This window comes from Trichosurus vulpecula, chromosome 6, assembly GCF_011100635.1.
Source record: "Trichosurus vulpecula isolate mTriVul1 chromosome 6, mTriVul1.pri, whole genome shotgun sequence".
Classification (NCBI taxonomy): Eukaryota; Metazoa; Chordata; class Mammalia; order Diprotodontia; family Phalangeridae; genus Trichosurus; species Trichosurus vulpecula.
In genome coordinates this window covers 166,828,638-166,844,047 of record NC_050578.1, presented here as the reverse complement: position 1 = coordinate 166,844,047, position 15,410 = coordinate 166,828,638, and the positions used below count along the sequence as shown (strand labels likewise).

Here is a 15,410-nt window from a genome sequence, read left to right as displayed (position 1 = left end):
CTTGCACTGGGGCTTTGGGTCAATTATCTGGAAGGGAGAGGGGACTAGCGGTCCTCTAAAAACAAGCCCACTCTCTACAGGCACTCCAGTGCAGGCCCTCATCCCCTTCTCTGCTGGATCATCACAACAGCCTGCTGGCAGGTCTGCCTGCCTTAAGTCTCTCCCCATTCCACTCTATCCTTCATTCAGCCATAAAAGAGATTTTCCTAAAGCACAGGTCTGACCATGTCAGCCCCGATCCTCATTAAACTCCAGTGGCTTCCTACTGCCTCCAGGATTCAATACAAAATGCTCAGTCTGGCATTCAAAGCCCTTCATGACCTGCCCCCTCTGACCTTTCTGGTCTTCTTACACCTTCCTCCCAAGCAAGTAGTCCAGTGACACCGGCCTCCTTGCTGTCCCTTGAACAAGACACTCCATCTCTAGGCTCCAGGCACCTTCTCGAGCTATCCCCCATCCCTGGTAATTCTTTCCCTCTTCAGCTCCCTGCTTCCTTGGCTCCTTCCCATCCCAAATCTCATACTATAGGAAGCTTTTCCTCACCCCTCTGAATTCTAGTGCCTTCTCTCTTTTAATGTCTTCCTACTTATCCTGTATCTTGCACTGGCTATCTCCCGCATTAGACTAGGAGCTCCTTGAGGGCAGGAACTGTTTTCTGCCTCTTTTTGTAGCCTCTGCCCTTAGCTCAGTACCCGGCACACAGCAGTGAAAAGAAACACACAGAGATCTGGTGATTTGAACAGCGTTCACTATGGGGATGTTTAAATACTTACCGTATTTCCTGGGACTTCTTCCATATTTAATATTGAAAGTTGATTATTAGATGTTACCGTTCACTCTTAAAGATTCACCAATAAATATCTTCATAAATGGCTTTAGGGTGATGTAACTACTATAAGTCATCAAGCTATTGCTAATAAGAATAGCTACTCTGATATTTCTGTGGGATTTTATAGTTTATGAAACACCCTTTCATAGCCATTACCTCATCTGACACTAACGATTCCATGAAGATGGCTGGGCAGATTTTATTGTCCCCACTTTACAGGGGAGGAAACTGAGGCCGAAACCAATTCTGTAAATCACATCACTTCTAAGTGTCAGAGCAAGGATCTCAAGCCCAGATCTCTCGGCTCCAATTCTAGCGCTCTCATTCTCCACATCACACTGTTACAGGTTCTCGACCTCAGCAGAAGAGAGGCTTTTTTTGCTAGTCTATCTTCCTGGCATATTTCTCACAACATTCTTTCAATGCAACTCCGACGGCCTCTCTTCAAACATTTTGAAATAAAAATTTATTATGACATTTAAAAAAAAAGAGAGACGTAGAAAGGTGTAGCAGAGTGAAGGCAAGCCTTGGAGTCAGAAAGACCTTGGTCCGACTTCTGACTCTGAAAAATACGAGCTAAAGACCTAAGACCAAATCACTTAATCTCTGTGTCTCTTGCAATTCTCCAAGATGGTAATTTACATGCAAGTGACACACAAATCAGCTTAAGTGAAAGTAATTCCCAATCAGCTAAATCACAGGTGTGGTCTCTCCTACTCCTCTAATTAGATAAAATAAAATACCTTCAATATAGTTCTTTTTGAATGTAATTTCCAAAATTGTCCACAAGGTGGCAGGCTATTTCCTTTCCAGAAAATGTGGCACTTCATCAAAGATCCCAATCAATTTCTTAATAAAGTCTATTCCATTCAATTCAACAAACATTTGTTAGGACCCTACTACAGATATATAGCCCTACTAGAGCCATAGGCGATACAAAAAAAATAAAGAGACATGTCCCTGTGTTAAGCATAATTAATGTTTCCAAGCATACAGGTTTTCACAGTTTTAACTTTGCTATTTTCCTAACAGTGACTGTTATTTTTAACGCCACTCACACTGATCGAGCACCATCCCAGGCTGTGCTAGGTGTGGCATAAGATTAATCCTGTGCACAAGACATGCCATATAGGACTAAATTAGGAAATGACACAGTGCCTGCCCACACAGAGAGATTTATTTGGGTCACTTAGGCAAAAGAAAAAAAAAAGTTTTCTTTTGGTAGGCAAAAGAAAAGTTGTTCTGCACAAATGGGCACATTTAGAAAACACAGGAAAGGAAAGCAAACAGAGAGGGAAAAAAATAAAACCAGAGATTCAAGTGAGGAGCTGAGAGGGCAGGGCCATGGGGGAAAGAGATTGAGATGTTTACATGCATAAGGGGGAGCATGATGCATTGTAAAGAGCTCTGGATTCAGATTCAGAAGATGCAGGTTCAAATCAGAAGCCTACAACTTTTTGTGACTGTGACCTCTGAGAAATCACTTACTCTCTTTTAGGCCTGTTTTCTCCACTGTAAAATGAGGGAGTTGGACTAGATCAGGTGTCATGCACATGGCCCATGGGCCCTACATGGCCCACAACCCTCCCACGTGTGACCTGAACCAGATGTAAGTCCTGTCTGATTTAATGAGGCAATGCATTAATTTTAAAAAGAAAGCTATAGACATGTGTGGTTTTCTAAGTCAATATACAGCCCACAGGGACGCTTACCTATGGCTTAGCGGTCTCCGCTTCTATTTGAGTGTGACACCTCTGGACTGAGTGACCTTGAAGGTCCTTTCCAACTCTAAATCCACACTCAAACAGCTACATGGCAAACTGAAGAGGACATTCCAGCCAGAGGAAAGGCATGAACAAAGACAGCAAGGAGGGAACGCACATGAGGTATTTATGGAACAGGGAAGAGATCATCCCAGCTTAGAGCCCAGGTCTCCTTTCAGATCCTCCTGGGTTGGAGCTAGAGTTTCCTTTCAGAACTGCCAGTTTTGCCTTTCTTCATATGGCCAGCAGAGACACAGCACAGTTCCTGGCACATGGTAAGTATTTAATAAATGCTTGATGATCTGACTTGACTAATTGGATATAGAGAATGGGGCTAAGCCTGGGCTGTGCAAGTCACAGAAGCAATGAGATGATATGATGAAAGTAACATGTTATAAAGCTTAATCCAGCCATAGTGTGCAGGGCTGCATGGAGGGGAGAGAAAGGGGAGGAGAGAGGAGGAGGAAGGAAAGGGAGGGGGAGGGGAGAGGAAGGGGAGGGAAGGGGGAGGGGGGAGTAAGAAAAAAGGGAAGGGGGATGGGAGAAGAAAGAAGGGAGGTGAAGAGACCACACGCGAGCTACTCAATCACCTGGGCACGTAAGGCAACAAGGATATGGGTGTCAGGCACTGTCAACACGGAACTTATAGTGACAAACGATCCAATTCTCGGCCTTAGGGCTTGCATCTCTTGATCAGATTCCCAGAAATTCCACGGAATTAGTTTAGGGCGAAAGTGTCAAACAAGCTTCTGAAAACACTTCCACCAAGTGCTCGGGAGGCAGATGAAAGTGCGACTGGGAAATATTTGACAAATAAAAATACAATAGAACATAGATCATGTTAATATGCGGTTCTCTAAGCCAACAAGCCACCTGGGAGTAGGTGCTGTTATTGTCTCCATTTTTCAGTTAAGGAAACTGAGGCAGGCAAGTTCAAGTGACTTACCTAGTCACACAGCTTTTAAGCATCTGAGGTTGGATTTGAACTCAGATCTTTCTAACTTTAGGCCCAGCACTCAATCTACACCAGCAACTGTCATAAAAGAGCATGAAGGGGGAACCTCCTTAGCTGTCAGGATTTGTTCTTTCAGGGCCGAGAACTGGTACCACCTGCCCCAGGAAACCATCGCTCATTCCTTGAACTAAGAAGTGATTTTCCCCTTCTTTGGTCACCGCCAAACCTCTCCTTAATCTCATTATAGTTATTTCAATCTACTTTATCATTTTTACTGGACTGGAAGCTCCCTGAGCGCAGGGAGTATACAATCGTTCATCTTTTTCTCAGTGCCAGGCCTACAGAAAGGCCCTCGACGAAACTGTCATCGATGCCTGTATTCAATGACTGCAGAATGGCTTAACAAAGAGTAGTATATTAATAAAGAAAAATATTATGGTGCGTTGGGGAAAAATCATAAACAAACACAAAGAACTACCAAACACTGTGCGAACTGATGTTAATTAAGAACATCAGAACCATAACTATATTTAACAGCAACAAAAAGATAGACAACGAAGTTAAAGGAAAGGGACAAAGCAATCAGGCGTCACGGACACATTTCTCGTCTGCTTACTGTTGATTTGTTTGGTTCTAATACGTTAAATACGAATGATTTTATGTAAGATTCTATTCCCCATTTCATAAGTTTGCAAGGTTGTGTTGGTGGTTATTAAATTTATTAAAAAAATCTTTTTAAAAAAGAAAGGCTTGTTGAATTGGATTCCTCAAATTTTCATGGAATGATTACATTTTAAAAATTTTAGCAATCAAATTTGAATAGGAATAACATGCAGCGGTGGTTCCTTTTGCTTGACTTCAGTATGGTTTCAACAATACAGACCTATGCTGCAGAGCTGTATCTCCCACTGCTCCTGGAGGAAGCATGGCTAACGCTAAGCTGGTTTGCAAACGGCTAAGGAGGATAAGATGGTACACAGCAGACAAAAGACCCGAACACACAGAGCTTAGGGGATGTCTCCACGGCTCCTCCGAGCTCCGTCTCTCCTCCCAGCCTCCCCTAGAACCCTTGAGGATTCCTCATTGCCTTTTTTTTCTTTTTAACCGATTCCTCTGGCCCAGCAGGTGATGACACAGACAGATTCTGCTGCAGGTCCTTCCTCCTGCAGCCCTTGCTGATGGCCCTTGTAAAACACCCAGGAGCAAAACAAATGATATACCCACAGCCTTTCTGTTTTATGCATCTCTTCCTCACCATCAATTTTATCTTTTAAAGCCCAGCATGCTCAGGAGTGCAAGGACCTGTTCAGAATGCCACCTGTTCCTACAGTAACTGTTCCCACAGCTCGGCTAGAAATGTCCCTGTGGTAAACAGGAACAGGAGAGATTTCCATCATCATCTTCTTTAGGAGAATCCCAGGAATGTTCTGATTTAAATCAGGAATCGAAGGAGCATAAATCAGGATGCTAACACACTTCACATATCCTCCCCTCAATCTATTGCTTTTTAAGGCTTTTTGGACATGAAGATGCTATATTGATACACGGTTTGAGGTGGGGGGCGGGGGAGAAAGGGAATCGATATGGACAGCATCTTCGGCCCAAATCTAGGCCAGTTGTCTTTAACTTCTGAAGTAGGTAGGTGATGGCCCAGTGGATAGAGCTCTGGGCCTGGAGTCAGGAAGCCCTAATTTACTAATGGGGTAACCCTGGGCAAGCCAACCTTCATGTCCTCAACTATCATCCAGAGTTGTGAGGATCATAGGAAATAATATTTACAAAGCACTCTGCACACATTAGGCACTTAACCCATTCTTCCTTTCTTCTGGAAAGGAGGAAAGAAGATAAGAAGGAAAGAGAAGTGGGAAAAGAAAAAGAGGTACCTATTTTAGAAATTCATGACTATAATCAACTCCAGTCCTCTTAAAACGGTCCCACTCTCAGACTCAAAGACTAGTCTACTCTTCTGCATCTGCCATATAAAGAACTGAAAGCTCTTCCTACCTTCTCTATTAAGAGAGTGAGATAATTAGTCAAGCTAAAGAAAGGTTATTAGGACAATCATTTTTGAATTCTTACATTACGCAAAAGACTAAAGCAGTAGGAAGTAAACCCGGAAGGGAAGAGTGGTGGGTGGTTAAAGAACAGTTCTTGTGAATAACATTCCGGGACTTCAGGGGACCCTCCAACTCATCAGGAGCCAGCAGCATGATATGACAACTTAAAAAACTAAATGTAATCATAAGGTGCATTGAGAAGCAAGATGAACCACAACAAAGGAAGTGATAGGCAAGCCACGCTCCGCTATAGTCAGACTCCATCTGGAATACTGTTCTCTGTTCAAAGCACCCTGTTGTAGCAAAGATATTGATGAGCTGTACAACCAAAATGGTGAGAGGTGATGCAACCATGAGGAGCAGGTGAAGAAACTAAGGAATGTTAGCCTGTAGAATAGATAACTTAGAGAAGACATGAAGGCTGTGTAAGGGGAGAGAGTCTGTCTCCAGGAAGAGGGACTTATCTTTCTGGTTCCATGGAGCAACACTCGTAGTCCTCAATAGGCAGCTAGTGGCACAATGGACAAAGCCCTGGCCCTGAAGTCAAGAAGATTCATCTTCCTGGGTTCAAATCCAGCCTTAGACACTTACTAGCTGTGTGACCCTGGGCAACTCACTTAACCTCATTTGCCTCAGTTTCCTCATCTGTAAAATGAGCTGGAGAAGAAAATGGCAATCCATCCCTGTATCTTTGCCAAGAAAACCCCAAATGGGGTCACCAAGAGTTGGACATGACTGAACAACAACAAACAACAGTGGTGCTCAATAGACATAGATTTAAGACAACAGACATATGGACAATAGACAACAGACAATAGACATAGATTCAAGATCACTGTAAATAACAACTAATCAGAGCTGCTCAAAAGTGGAACAGGGCTACCTTAGGAGGTAAAAGGTTCCTTTCCACTAGATCAGGACCCCATCAAGGAAAACCTGAATGACTACTGGGTCTGCATGCTAGAAAGGAATTCCTGCACTGCTCCAGCTTGGACTAGTTGGCCCTTGATATCCCTTCCAATTTTAAGATTCTGCAAATCGGCACTGCCCATTGAGATGCTGCCATTCCCAATGTGGACATGCAAGAAGGACATAAACATGAAGGACAGAGACATGAAGAAGGGCATATTGAAAGGAAACCGAGTCACATTTTGGGAAGGAAGATTGAAATATGAAGTAACTATGGTGGCTACATCGCACTAGGTGTGTGTGTCTGCTTCAGCACAGCTGATATGAAACCATCAGAACTATAAAACACTATAAAATTATACAAAACTATAAAATCATAACATGTAAAATGAGGGAAGATGGAGGACTCTAAAATTGGGAATGTAGAAATTCTGATGAAAGTAGGTTTTTCTACTCACCTTGGCTTCTGGGTCACTGTTGATACTACATGAATCATCATCATCAGCTTGTGGGGCATGTCTGTAAAGGAAAAGAAAAGCACATTGAGTTCACCACTTTAAGTTCTAGCTACAGACGCGGCTAAAACACGGTTCAAGTAGAACCTTCTGCTACCCTACCTGAGTTTTAAAGATGCATAGCGTAAGGTTGCTCCTTCAAACTCTTTTAAACTGGGATCTGGGTTAACTGTGGCTGCATGTAAATCCTAGGAGAAAAAGCTGGAATTTATTATTATAGAATTAAGGGCCTTTTCCACTACAAATACCTCTAATGGCAGATGGAAAAACCATCATCCCTGCATAGAAGCATATAGTATATGCTGAGCTAAGTAGGCAAAGGCATGCAGAGGGTAGTCAGACTATTAGATGATCATTCAGTGCAAGCACCTGGTTCTTATAACACATTTACCCTGCGGAATTCAAATCGAATTCATTCAAAGAAGAAAAAATCAGACAAAGGCAACATGTTTGTGAGCGGGACATCCCTAGCAAGAACCCCAATCATTCTATCCCTGTAATATGAATGGTATTCATGAAGAAGAAAAATATACAGCCACAGCCATGCAAAAATAAAAAAAGGGAAAAAATATACAGTATTAAATGTTCTAAAATCTGACAATATACTTGCCTTCCAAATGTCACTATTAATCTTTCCCCCATTCAGAACAGCAAAATCACTCCATGGCTGTTTCTAGACATGTAATTATTCACATAGGAAGAAGCACATTGATAAAATAAAATTAAAAAAAAAGAACAAAAAAAACACAAGACACTGTTGTTAGCATTGATATTCACGGGATGAGTTAGGGAACAGATCAACTCTAACTTTAACTAGTTAGTCAATTCTAGAATGGCAACTGGAGAGGAATTTAACTAGAATGGGGGAGGGGGGAGGAAGAAGCAGGAGGGAAAAATGGTTCTACAACTACTTACCAAAACAAATGATTGGAACAAGGAAAAAGTCCACATGTATTAGAAACAGACAATGAAGATATTTTCTAAACGTGATCTCGATATCAAACACAATCAATGTTTCTGAGTATGAATGCTATACCTGTCTAAGCCTCCATCAAACTTACTCTTTATAAAACAGAATTTTAATTGAGGAGTAGGGTAGGCATTAATGATGAGCCTTTTAAAATATGCTATAAGGAGATTTGGCAACACTCAAGTAAAAGAAAACAGAATACTAAAGTCAACTCATTTTCACATTAAAGGAAGAAAAAAAAGACAATGAAGGGGAAAAGGTGATTAGTAGGGAGCACAAACAGACTTCTCACTGCAACTCAGTGCAACAAAAATAGCTATAAATAATATAATGCAGCTTCCTTCAACTGATAAAAAGCACTATCTTCATGCAATACAACAGGCTCTCATGGCTTAAAACATTTTTTGGTTATGAAATTATTTCCTTAGAGCACAGTACAAAGCAAGAAGCAATGGTTTGTCAGGAGAACTGTTACAACAGCTGCTTCAATCCAAACATCTCCTTCCTTCCCAAATCTCAGAAACACCCAATGTTTTTGCCTTCCACTAAACTGAACAAATACTCAGATGTTTTCTTCAAGACTTAACAGTAACAGCAGAAAATAATAAAGCCTGTGGACACTTTGATGAATTTGCACACTTTAAAATCCCCAGAACAACTTATTGGGTGCTCAATAAACAATTGAGCCTTTCTGATAGTTTTATTAAAGTAAAAAGGGATTTTTTTTCTCTTTGTAGCATTAAAAATGACTGTGATTACAAATTTTCAAGGCTATAAGAAATGACATGATTTTTTAAAAAAGGTAGTGAAAGTTAAAACTGCTAAAATCAACATTCCTTAATCTGAAGGAAGTATAAATTCAGGATTATATGGGACACAAATCCATTACCAAGTTTTTACTATTCAATTCAACAAGCTTTTAATTTTGTTCTTTAATTTTGCTTGGGTACCCAGAGCATGTAACTCTTCAAAGCATAGGCGAATTCCGATTACTCTATTTATTTTCTGAAATTGAACTTTCCAAAAAAAAAAAGGAGGAATGGAGGAAGGGCCAACTCGAAAAGAGGAAATACCTTAAATGTTCTGACATCATTGAGAAGCATTTCCTGAGCAGACATTCAAATGCTTTACTATGGCCTGAAAAATTTGTAAATTAATACTATTCCTTAAATAAGAAAATATTAAGATATCAAAAATATCATCAGTTTTTAATTATGAAAAATATGCAAGTGACTTAAGCTGAATGTTGAAAGATGCCAAATGATTAATTGGACTTGGAAAGTAATGGGCTTTTGCAAAGAGGCAAAAATGAATGCAGTAATGACTGCCTCAAAGACTACCATGAAAAGCAAGAGGGAATAAGATAGAACGGAGAAAGGAAAGTTGTAGAAACAAAAAAAAAATAAGGAGGTTAAGGCACTTGGCCAAAGTCATACAGATAGTGTCAGAGGCAGGATTGTAACCCACTTACACTAACTTCAGAGCCAGAGCTCTTAGTTCTAAGAGTGGTTTGGGGTGGGAGAAATCTTCTTGGAACAAATCATTAGAAATAATTTCAAAGTCCTTTCCCTAAAAGGTGGAGGGGAAGGGAAAAAGCGTTTAAGTATCAACTATGTGCCAGGCACTGTGCTAAGCCCTTTACAAATATTATCTTATTGGATTGTCACAACAACTCTGGGGGAGTGGGGGGGGGGAGTAGTGCTATTATATCCCATGTTACAAATGAGAAAACTGAGGCAAATGCAAGTTAAGTGACTTGCCCAGAGTCACATAGCTAAGAAGTATCTGAAGCTGAATTTGAATTCAGGTGTTCTTGATTCCAGGTCCAATTCTCTATCTACTGTACCTGCCTAATAATACAATTTATGACTTTTGGAAAGTACTTTATGCATGAAGGCCTCATACATATTTATATATACACACATACGCATATATACATGTATATGTGCAGAGACATACACTAGAACCTTTCTATAATGCTAATTACTAAAGAATCAGTGCTATAGTGAAGTGTGTCCCCATACTGGATTCCCATCCGCTGGCAAAGACAATGTCATAAAGGAACTCTATGGGGCTTTTGATTACTAGCATGTACTAGCACAATTCAGAAATGTGATTTTTTTTTAAAAAGGTTGTTGCACTGACCTGGTAAACAGATTCGATAAATATTTATGAATCTAAGTCTCCCTCCTTCTGTTCCTAGGGTTCAAGACTCTGCTAAGGCTTAAGAGAACCCTGCTCAGTCTCTGTGACATAAAGTATAAGTCTCTGAATGCCAGGCTCAGTCATTGTAAATACCCACAGCACAGACACAATTCTATGGGTCATTTCACTCATACTAATATACTTCATTACTAATATACTTTTCTAGAGCTCAGTTTCCTCATCTGAAAAGTGAGGAAGCTTGATTAGCTGTTTTCTAAGGTCCTTTCAGCTCTAAGATTCTAAAAACTCTAAGCAAATTGCCACTCCCATCTGGGCCAGGAATCTTCTAAAAATGGTGAAACGATGATCCTTAGGATGGCACATTGATAGTGGAGTTTCATATGCTATATCAGAAGGCACCACCCATCTCTAACATAGGAAATCAATAGCTTTCATCTTTTCTAGTGCCTAGATAAGGCAACTTCCTAGGAGTACTTTGGAAACTCACTGAGGCACAATTTCAGGCTACTGGAATATCATTATATTAACATAATAATACAGTAACCTAATACCAAGCAGTGCTGGAGATGCTGAGGAAAATGGAGACACTTGTGTTCTAATTAATATAAAACTGATCGCCCCTCTCTTCAAAGTACTTCTACTTCATAAATCAAAGCAACATTTTCAGGTTAAAAAAATTAACAATTAAATAAATGTCAAGAGTAAAAAAAGCAAGGCTAAAGACATTGTATGTGATTTTCTTTCTTCTCTGCTTCTAAAACTCAGAATCCAAGTGGTTGAGGGAATCATGTCATACAAATGGCTTAGGGAAGAAATTACTTGTCAGATTTCAGCAACAAATATTTCACATCCAGTTTATAAACTTCCCAAAATGATTTTTGAATGTGCAGCAGAAAAATCATCAACACTTTCAAAATAAACTTCTGAATGTGAAATGTAGAGCTATCATATTGGCAAGGAATCCTCGTGTCCTATATTTCACTAAGCTTCAAAAACTCTCATGGAAATGTTAAATGGAGTATATATTACCAATGTGTCTTGTTTTAGAATTCACTTTCCCTCCCAATTTTTCCTATGCAGCTAGGGGTTGGACCTGGAGTCAGGAAGACCTGAATTCAAATCAGGTCTCAGACACTTAACAGCAGTGTGACCGTGGGCAAGTCACTTGACCTCAACCAGCATGAGTTTCCTCATCTGTAAAATGCAGATAACAGCACCTACCTCCCAGGGTTGTAAAGAGGATCAAATGGGATAATATATGTAATGCATTTTACAAACCTTAAAGTACTGTATAAGTTCTAGCCATTATTATTTCCCTCAAGAGACTGAGTTTCTAAACAAGTTGTACTATGATACAAGTTAGAGATTTCTTCAAATTAGATGAAGGAGAGAATGTCTAATATCCAATTGTAATTACAATCTGAACCCTGTTGCCAAAGGAAGCCAGAGGATGCCCTTTTCTGGAGACTTTCTGAAGGATGCCAATCTTGAATGGTGGTAAAAAAAAAAGACAGACTCAGGACTCTGTCAGTCTAATAACACAAGGGGTATTGGTGGTAGTGATTGCAAGCATTTACCAAACACCTACTCTGTGCCAGGTACTGTCCAAGGTGCTGGAAATATTAAAACAAAACTTTCCTGTGTTCAAAGTCTTCTTGATCCCAAAACCATTTCTCTATTCACTACACTGCACTGCCTCTCTGAGTAGTATTTTAGTAATTTTTGCTGTATGTATCATTTATAGATTTTAAAAAATCTTCACATCTTTTCCTTAAAGACCAAACTGAAGTTGAACGCTAAAAGCTTATGATACTAAACACCATTGCCAAAATAGTTTCAGTTCTACCATTGCAAATCCTCAGGATTTTTGATGTTTTGGTGAAAATTAGGCATTTGAAGAATCTTAAGTGTTATCTCATTGACTGATTCCACCCACTATTCCTACCAACCAAAGGTTGATAACGGTCACAATAATTATAAAATATTTACCTAAGAAACTTTATTTGGTATGTAAATATTTAATGCAGTTTGTATGTACAGAGTAGAATAATACTCTAGGGAAATAATCACTTTACATTACTCATATCTATTATGTTGTTTCATAAGACTAAGAGTAGTTAAGAACAAAAACTATAGAAAATGGATATTAATTTCATTCACAAAAAGAGAACACTATTCACACTTTAAATTCAATATATACTATAACTAAAGCTTACCTCAATGACCTGTTTGAATAGAACAACTGGTTAAAAGAGATGTGCTATGTCATTGTCAATGGAATAAACTATTTACAAGATTTACCTCATTCTCTGGAGTGGGAGATGGAGTTACAGAACTAAGGGACCCTTTTCTAGAGCCTTGAAGATCTGCTGGGATGGCCACAGGGCGTTCCCACTGAGTTGTTCCCGTTGGTATGTGCCAGTAATAAATCCCAGCAATATCACAGATTTTTTTCCATCCAGGTGGCAAATCTGGATCCGTTTGAAATGAATGATCACTCCATATGTCCGCTGGGAAGTAGAAGAAAATAAAAAAGTAGGTTTTATTAAAAGGGAAAAAACACATTATGTCCTTCCAGTTTTAGTAATAGTAGAGGTAATTCTATACACCAGGTGTACATCTGGTAAACCTATAGATCAGGTATCTGGAACAGAAAGAACTTGTCATCCTAGGAGGACAAGTCAGGTTAGGGAAAATATCTGAAGAAAGAAGTCAAACCTTGAGGAAGAAGGCAAGATGAATAGCCATAAGATGGCACTTAAGATCTGGAAACATCTGAGTTGTGCTCTAGTCATCTTGTATATAACCAGAACCATCAAAAGCTCAGGGCATTCCAAGTACACATAACATGTCAAGCAATATGAAAACGATTAGCTAGGATTTTAACTAAACAACTTGTCAAAGTACAAGTCACACAGACACATACATGTACTCACTTCAACTTGACACCGAATATTAAGACATAAAGCCAAGAGGGAGGTTTTCGTAATTCACTGAGATTAAAATCAGAATCTTGTTGTTGGATATGATGGAGCTATTATACAACCACGCCAGTGCTGTGGGAAGCAGTTGGAATGTAAACAATTTACAAGCCTTTACTTATTTTCCAATGTAAATGACACATTGAACATACTAAACCTTTAGGGTGATGAAATCTATTGACTGTTGACAACCATGCTAGGATATTTGGTTGGTAATGTATTTCCTAACCCTCCATACAACTACGTATTAATTTGCAAGTGTTCAGGTTGAAACCCAGGCCTATATGTTGGCAAAGCACAGTCACCTAGGGAGAAATAGGCAGAGGGCCACAATGAGGGACACTATCATATTTTTGGAAAGGATGTTGGAGTTGGAATTAGAGGATCTGGGTTTGAGTTCCAACACTGTAACTCATGACTTGGGTGACCTTGGGCAGATCATTTTCACTTTTGTGGGCTTTTTCCTCAACAGAAAAAAAAAAACTCAACGGGGCCAGTTAGTCAACTAATATTTATTGAGCACCTACTATGTGTCAGGCACTCTGATAAGCACAGGGAATACAAAGATAGACAAAAGACAGTCCCTGACCTCTAGGGATGGACTAGATGACCCTCAAGACCATTCTAGCTCTAAATCTATTACCCTATGATCCTAAATGCACAAATACTTTCATGTCAAAAAACTGCACTTTTCACAGCACATGTATTTTGTGATATGTTCAGTGGCATGTGTTTCAGTAAAAGCCCCTGGTCAGGAGTTCTTAACTTGGGATCCAAGAACTTAGAAAAAATGTTGTGTATTTCAATATAATTGGTTTCCTCTGTACTCCTCTATATTTATTTTATATATTTAAAAAGGTGGTTCTGAGAAGAGATCTATAGGCTTCAGCACACTGCCAAAGGACTCCATGACCCAATGAAGCTTAAGAAGCTCTGCTCTAGTGGGTAGTAACACAGACAGGGCAGGCATCCTACTCAAATACAAGAAGATGTAGGTTTTCAAGCCTTGCCTAGAGCACACAAATGAATTATCCTGGCTCTGTTTCCATGGTTCTATCTATTTGGTTTACCAAAATGTCTTTTACTGGTATTGGTCTTATCTTCCCATTAACCTTGAAAGTCCTATCAGGAAGGAATTTCTTTTTGACTTTCTTCTGTCCTGAAGCTCGACCCTGTACCCAGGAGCCCCTCAATAAAGGCAGACTGGCAAACTGGTCTGCGGCCGTTGTGGGCTCTTATAGGCCCTTGACCACATCTGAAAGTTGTACTTTATTTTAAAATGGTGCTATCTGTATGTTACTGTCCACTGGCAGCTTGGAGCTTCTGCTGTAACATATGTGAGTTAAAGCTATCACAAAAAGACAAAACGCTGACATTCAGACTAACTTTATATGATAGAGGCCAGCTCACCCTATGTTGATGAGGAGTTAGTTATATCTGTCAAATCTTTTTTTTTAATTGTGTTCTTGGCCTTTCGGAGGCATTGTGAGTTAAATGCCTAATAATACAGAAGGTACCAATATCCTTCCAGTCACATATATTCCCAATCTTGGAGCCATATTTGATTCTTCATTCATCCTCACTCCCTAAAAGCAATCAGTTGTCAAGTCTAGTTGATTATGCTTCACAAACGTCTCTCATATTTGTCACCTTCTCTCTATTCAGCTAAGTGGCACAGTGAATAAAGTACTGGGCCTGGAATTATGAATGCTTGACTTCAAATCCTGCCTCAGACACTTATCAGCTAAGAGACCCTGGAGCAAACTACTCTTTCTGCCTCCATTTCTTCATTTGTAAAAACTGGGAAAATAATAGCACTTGTTTCCTTGGGATGTTATGAGGAAAAAAAATAGTTAATATTTGTGAAGAGCTTAGCACAGTTCTTAGCACGAAGTTGGCTAAGTAATGCTTGTTCCCATCTGCCTCCTCTCTAACCTAACCTCTCATCACCTCTCACCTGGTGTTCTGCAACAGTTTCTGAATGGATCGCCCTTCTTTCAAACCATTCTCCCTTCTACAGAGTCTTCAAGTGGATATTTTTAAAGCATAGCTCTGAACCTGTCACACTCTGGCATTTAAGGCCTTCCATAACATGACTTCCACCTACCTTTCCTTAGTTATTTCCTATTATCCCCTCTACCATCCATACTGGCCTTCTAGTTTTTCTTGTTATACTATAATTCATCTCCCACCTTGTCTTTCTGCATGAGAAGCTCCCCTATTTGTGAAATACCCCTCTCTCCTTCCAGCCTTTGCATGTAATCC

The 15,410-nt window shown here is 39.8% G+C and overlaps 1 protein-coding gene across 4 annotated transcripts in view; it reads right to left on the bottom strand.

Annotated features, from left to right (window-relative positions):
• Positions 1–15,410, bottom strand: part of APBB2 (amyloid beta precursor protein binding family B member 2) — a 428,865-nt gene that overhangs the window by 129,820 nt on the left and 283,635 nt on the right. For 2 of the 4 annotated variants that reach the window (XM_036762574.1, XM_036762575.1), the window contains exons 7-10: positions 12,466–12,674; positions 7,639–7,701; positions 7,131–7,216; positions 6,972–7,032 (exon numbers count right to left, since the gene is read on the bottom strand). In XM_036762574.1, the coding sequence (XP_036618469.1) occupies positions 6,972–7,032; positions 7,131–7,216; positions 7,639–7,701; positions 12,466–12,674 (419 nt within the window). The remainder of the gene's footprint in view (positions 1–6,971; positions 7,033–7,130; positions 7,217–7,638; positions 7,702–12,465; positions 12,675–15,410) is intronic. The other 2 variants (XM_036762576.1, XM_036762577.1) reach the window with 1 other exon arrangement.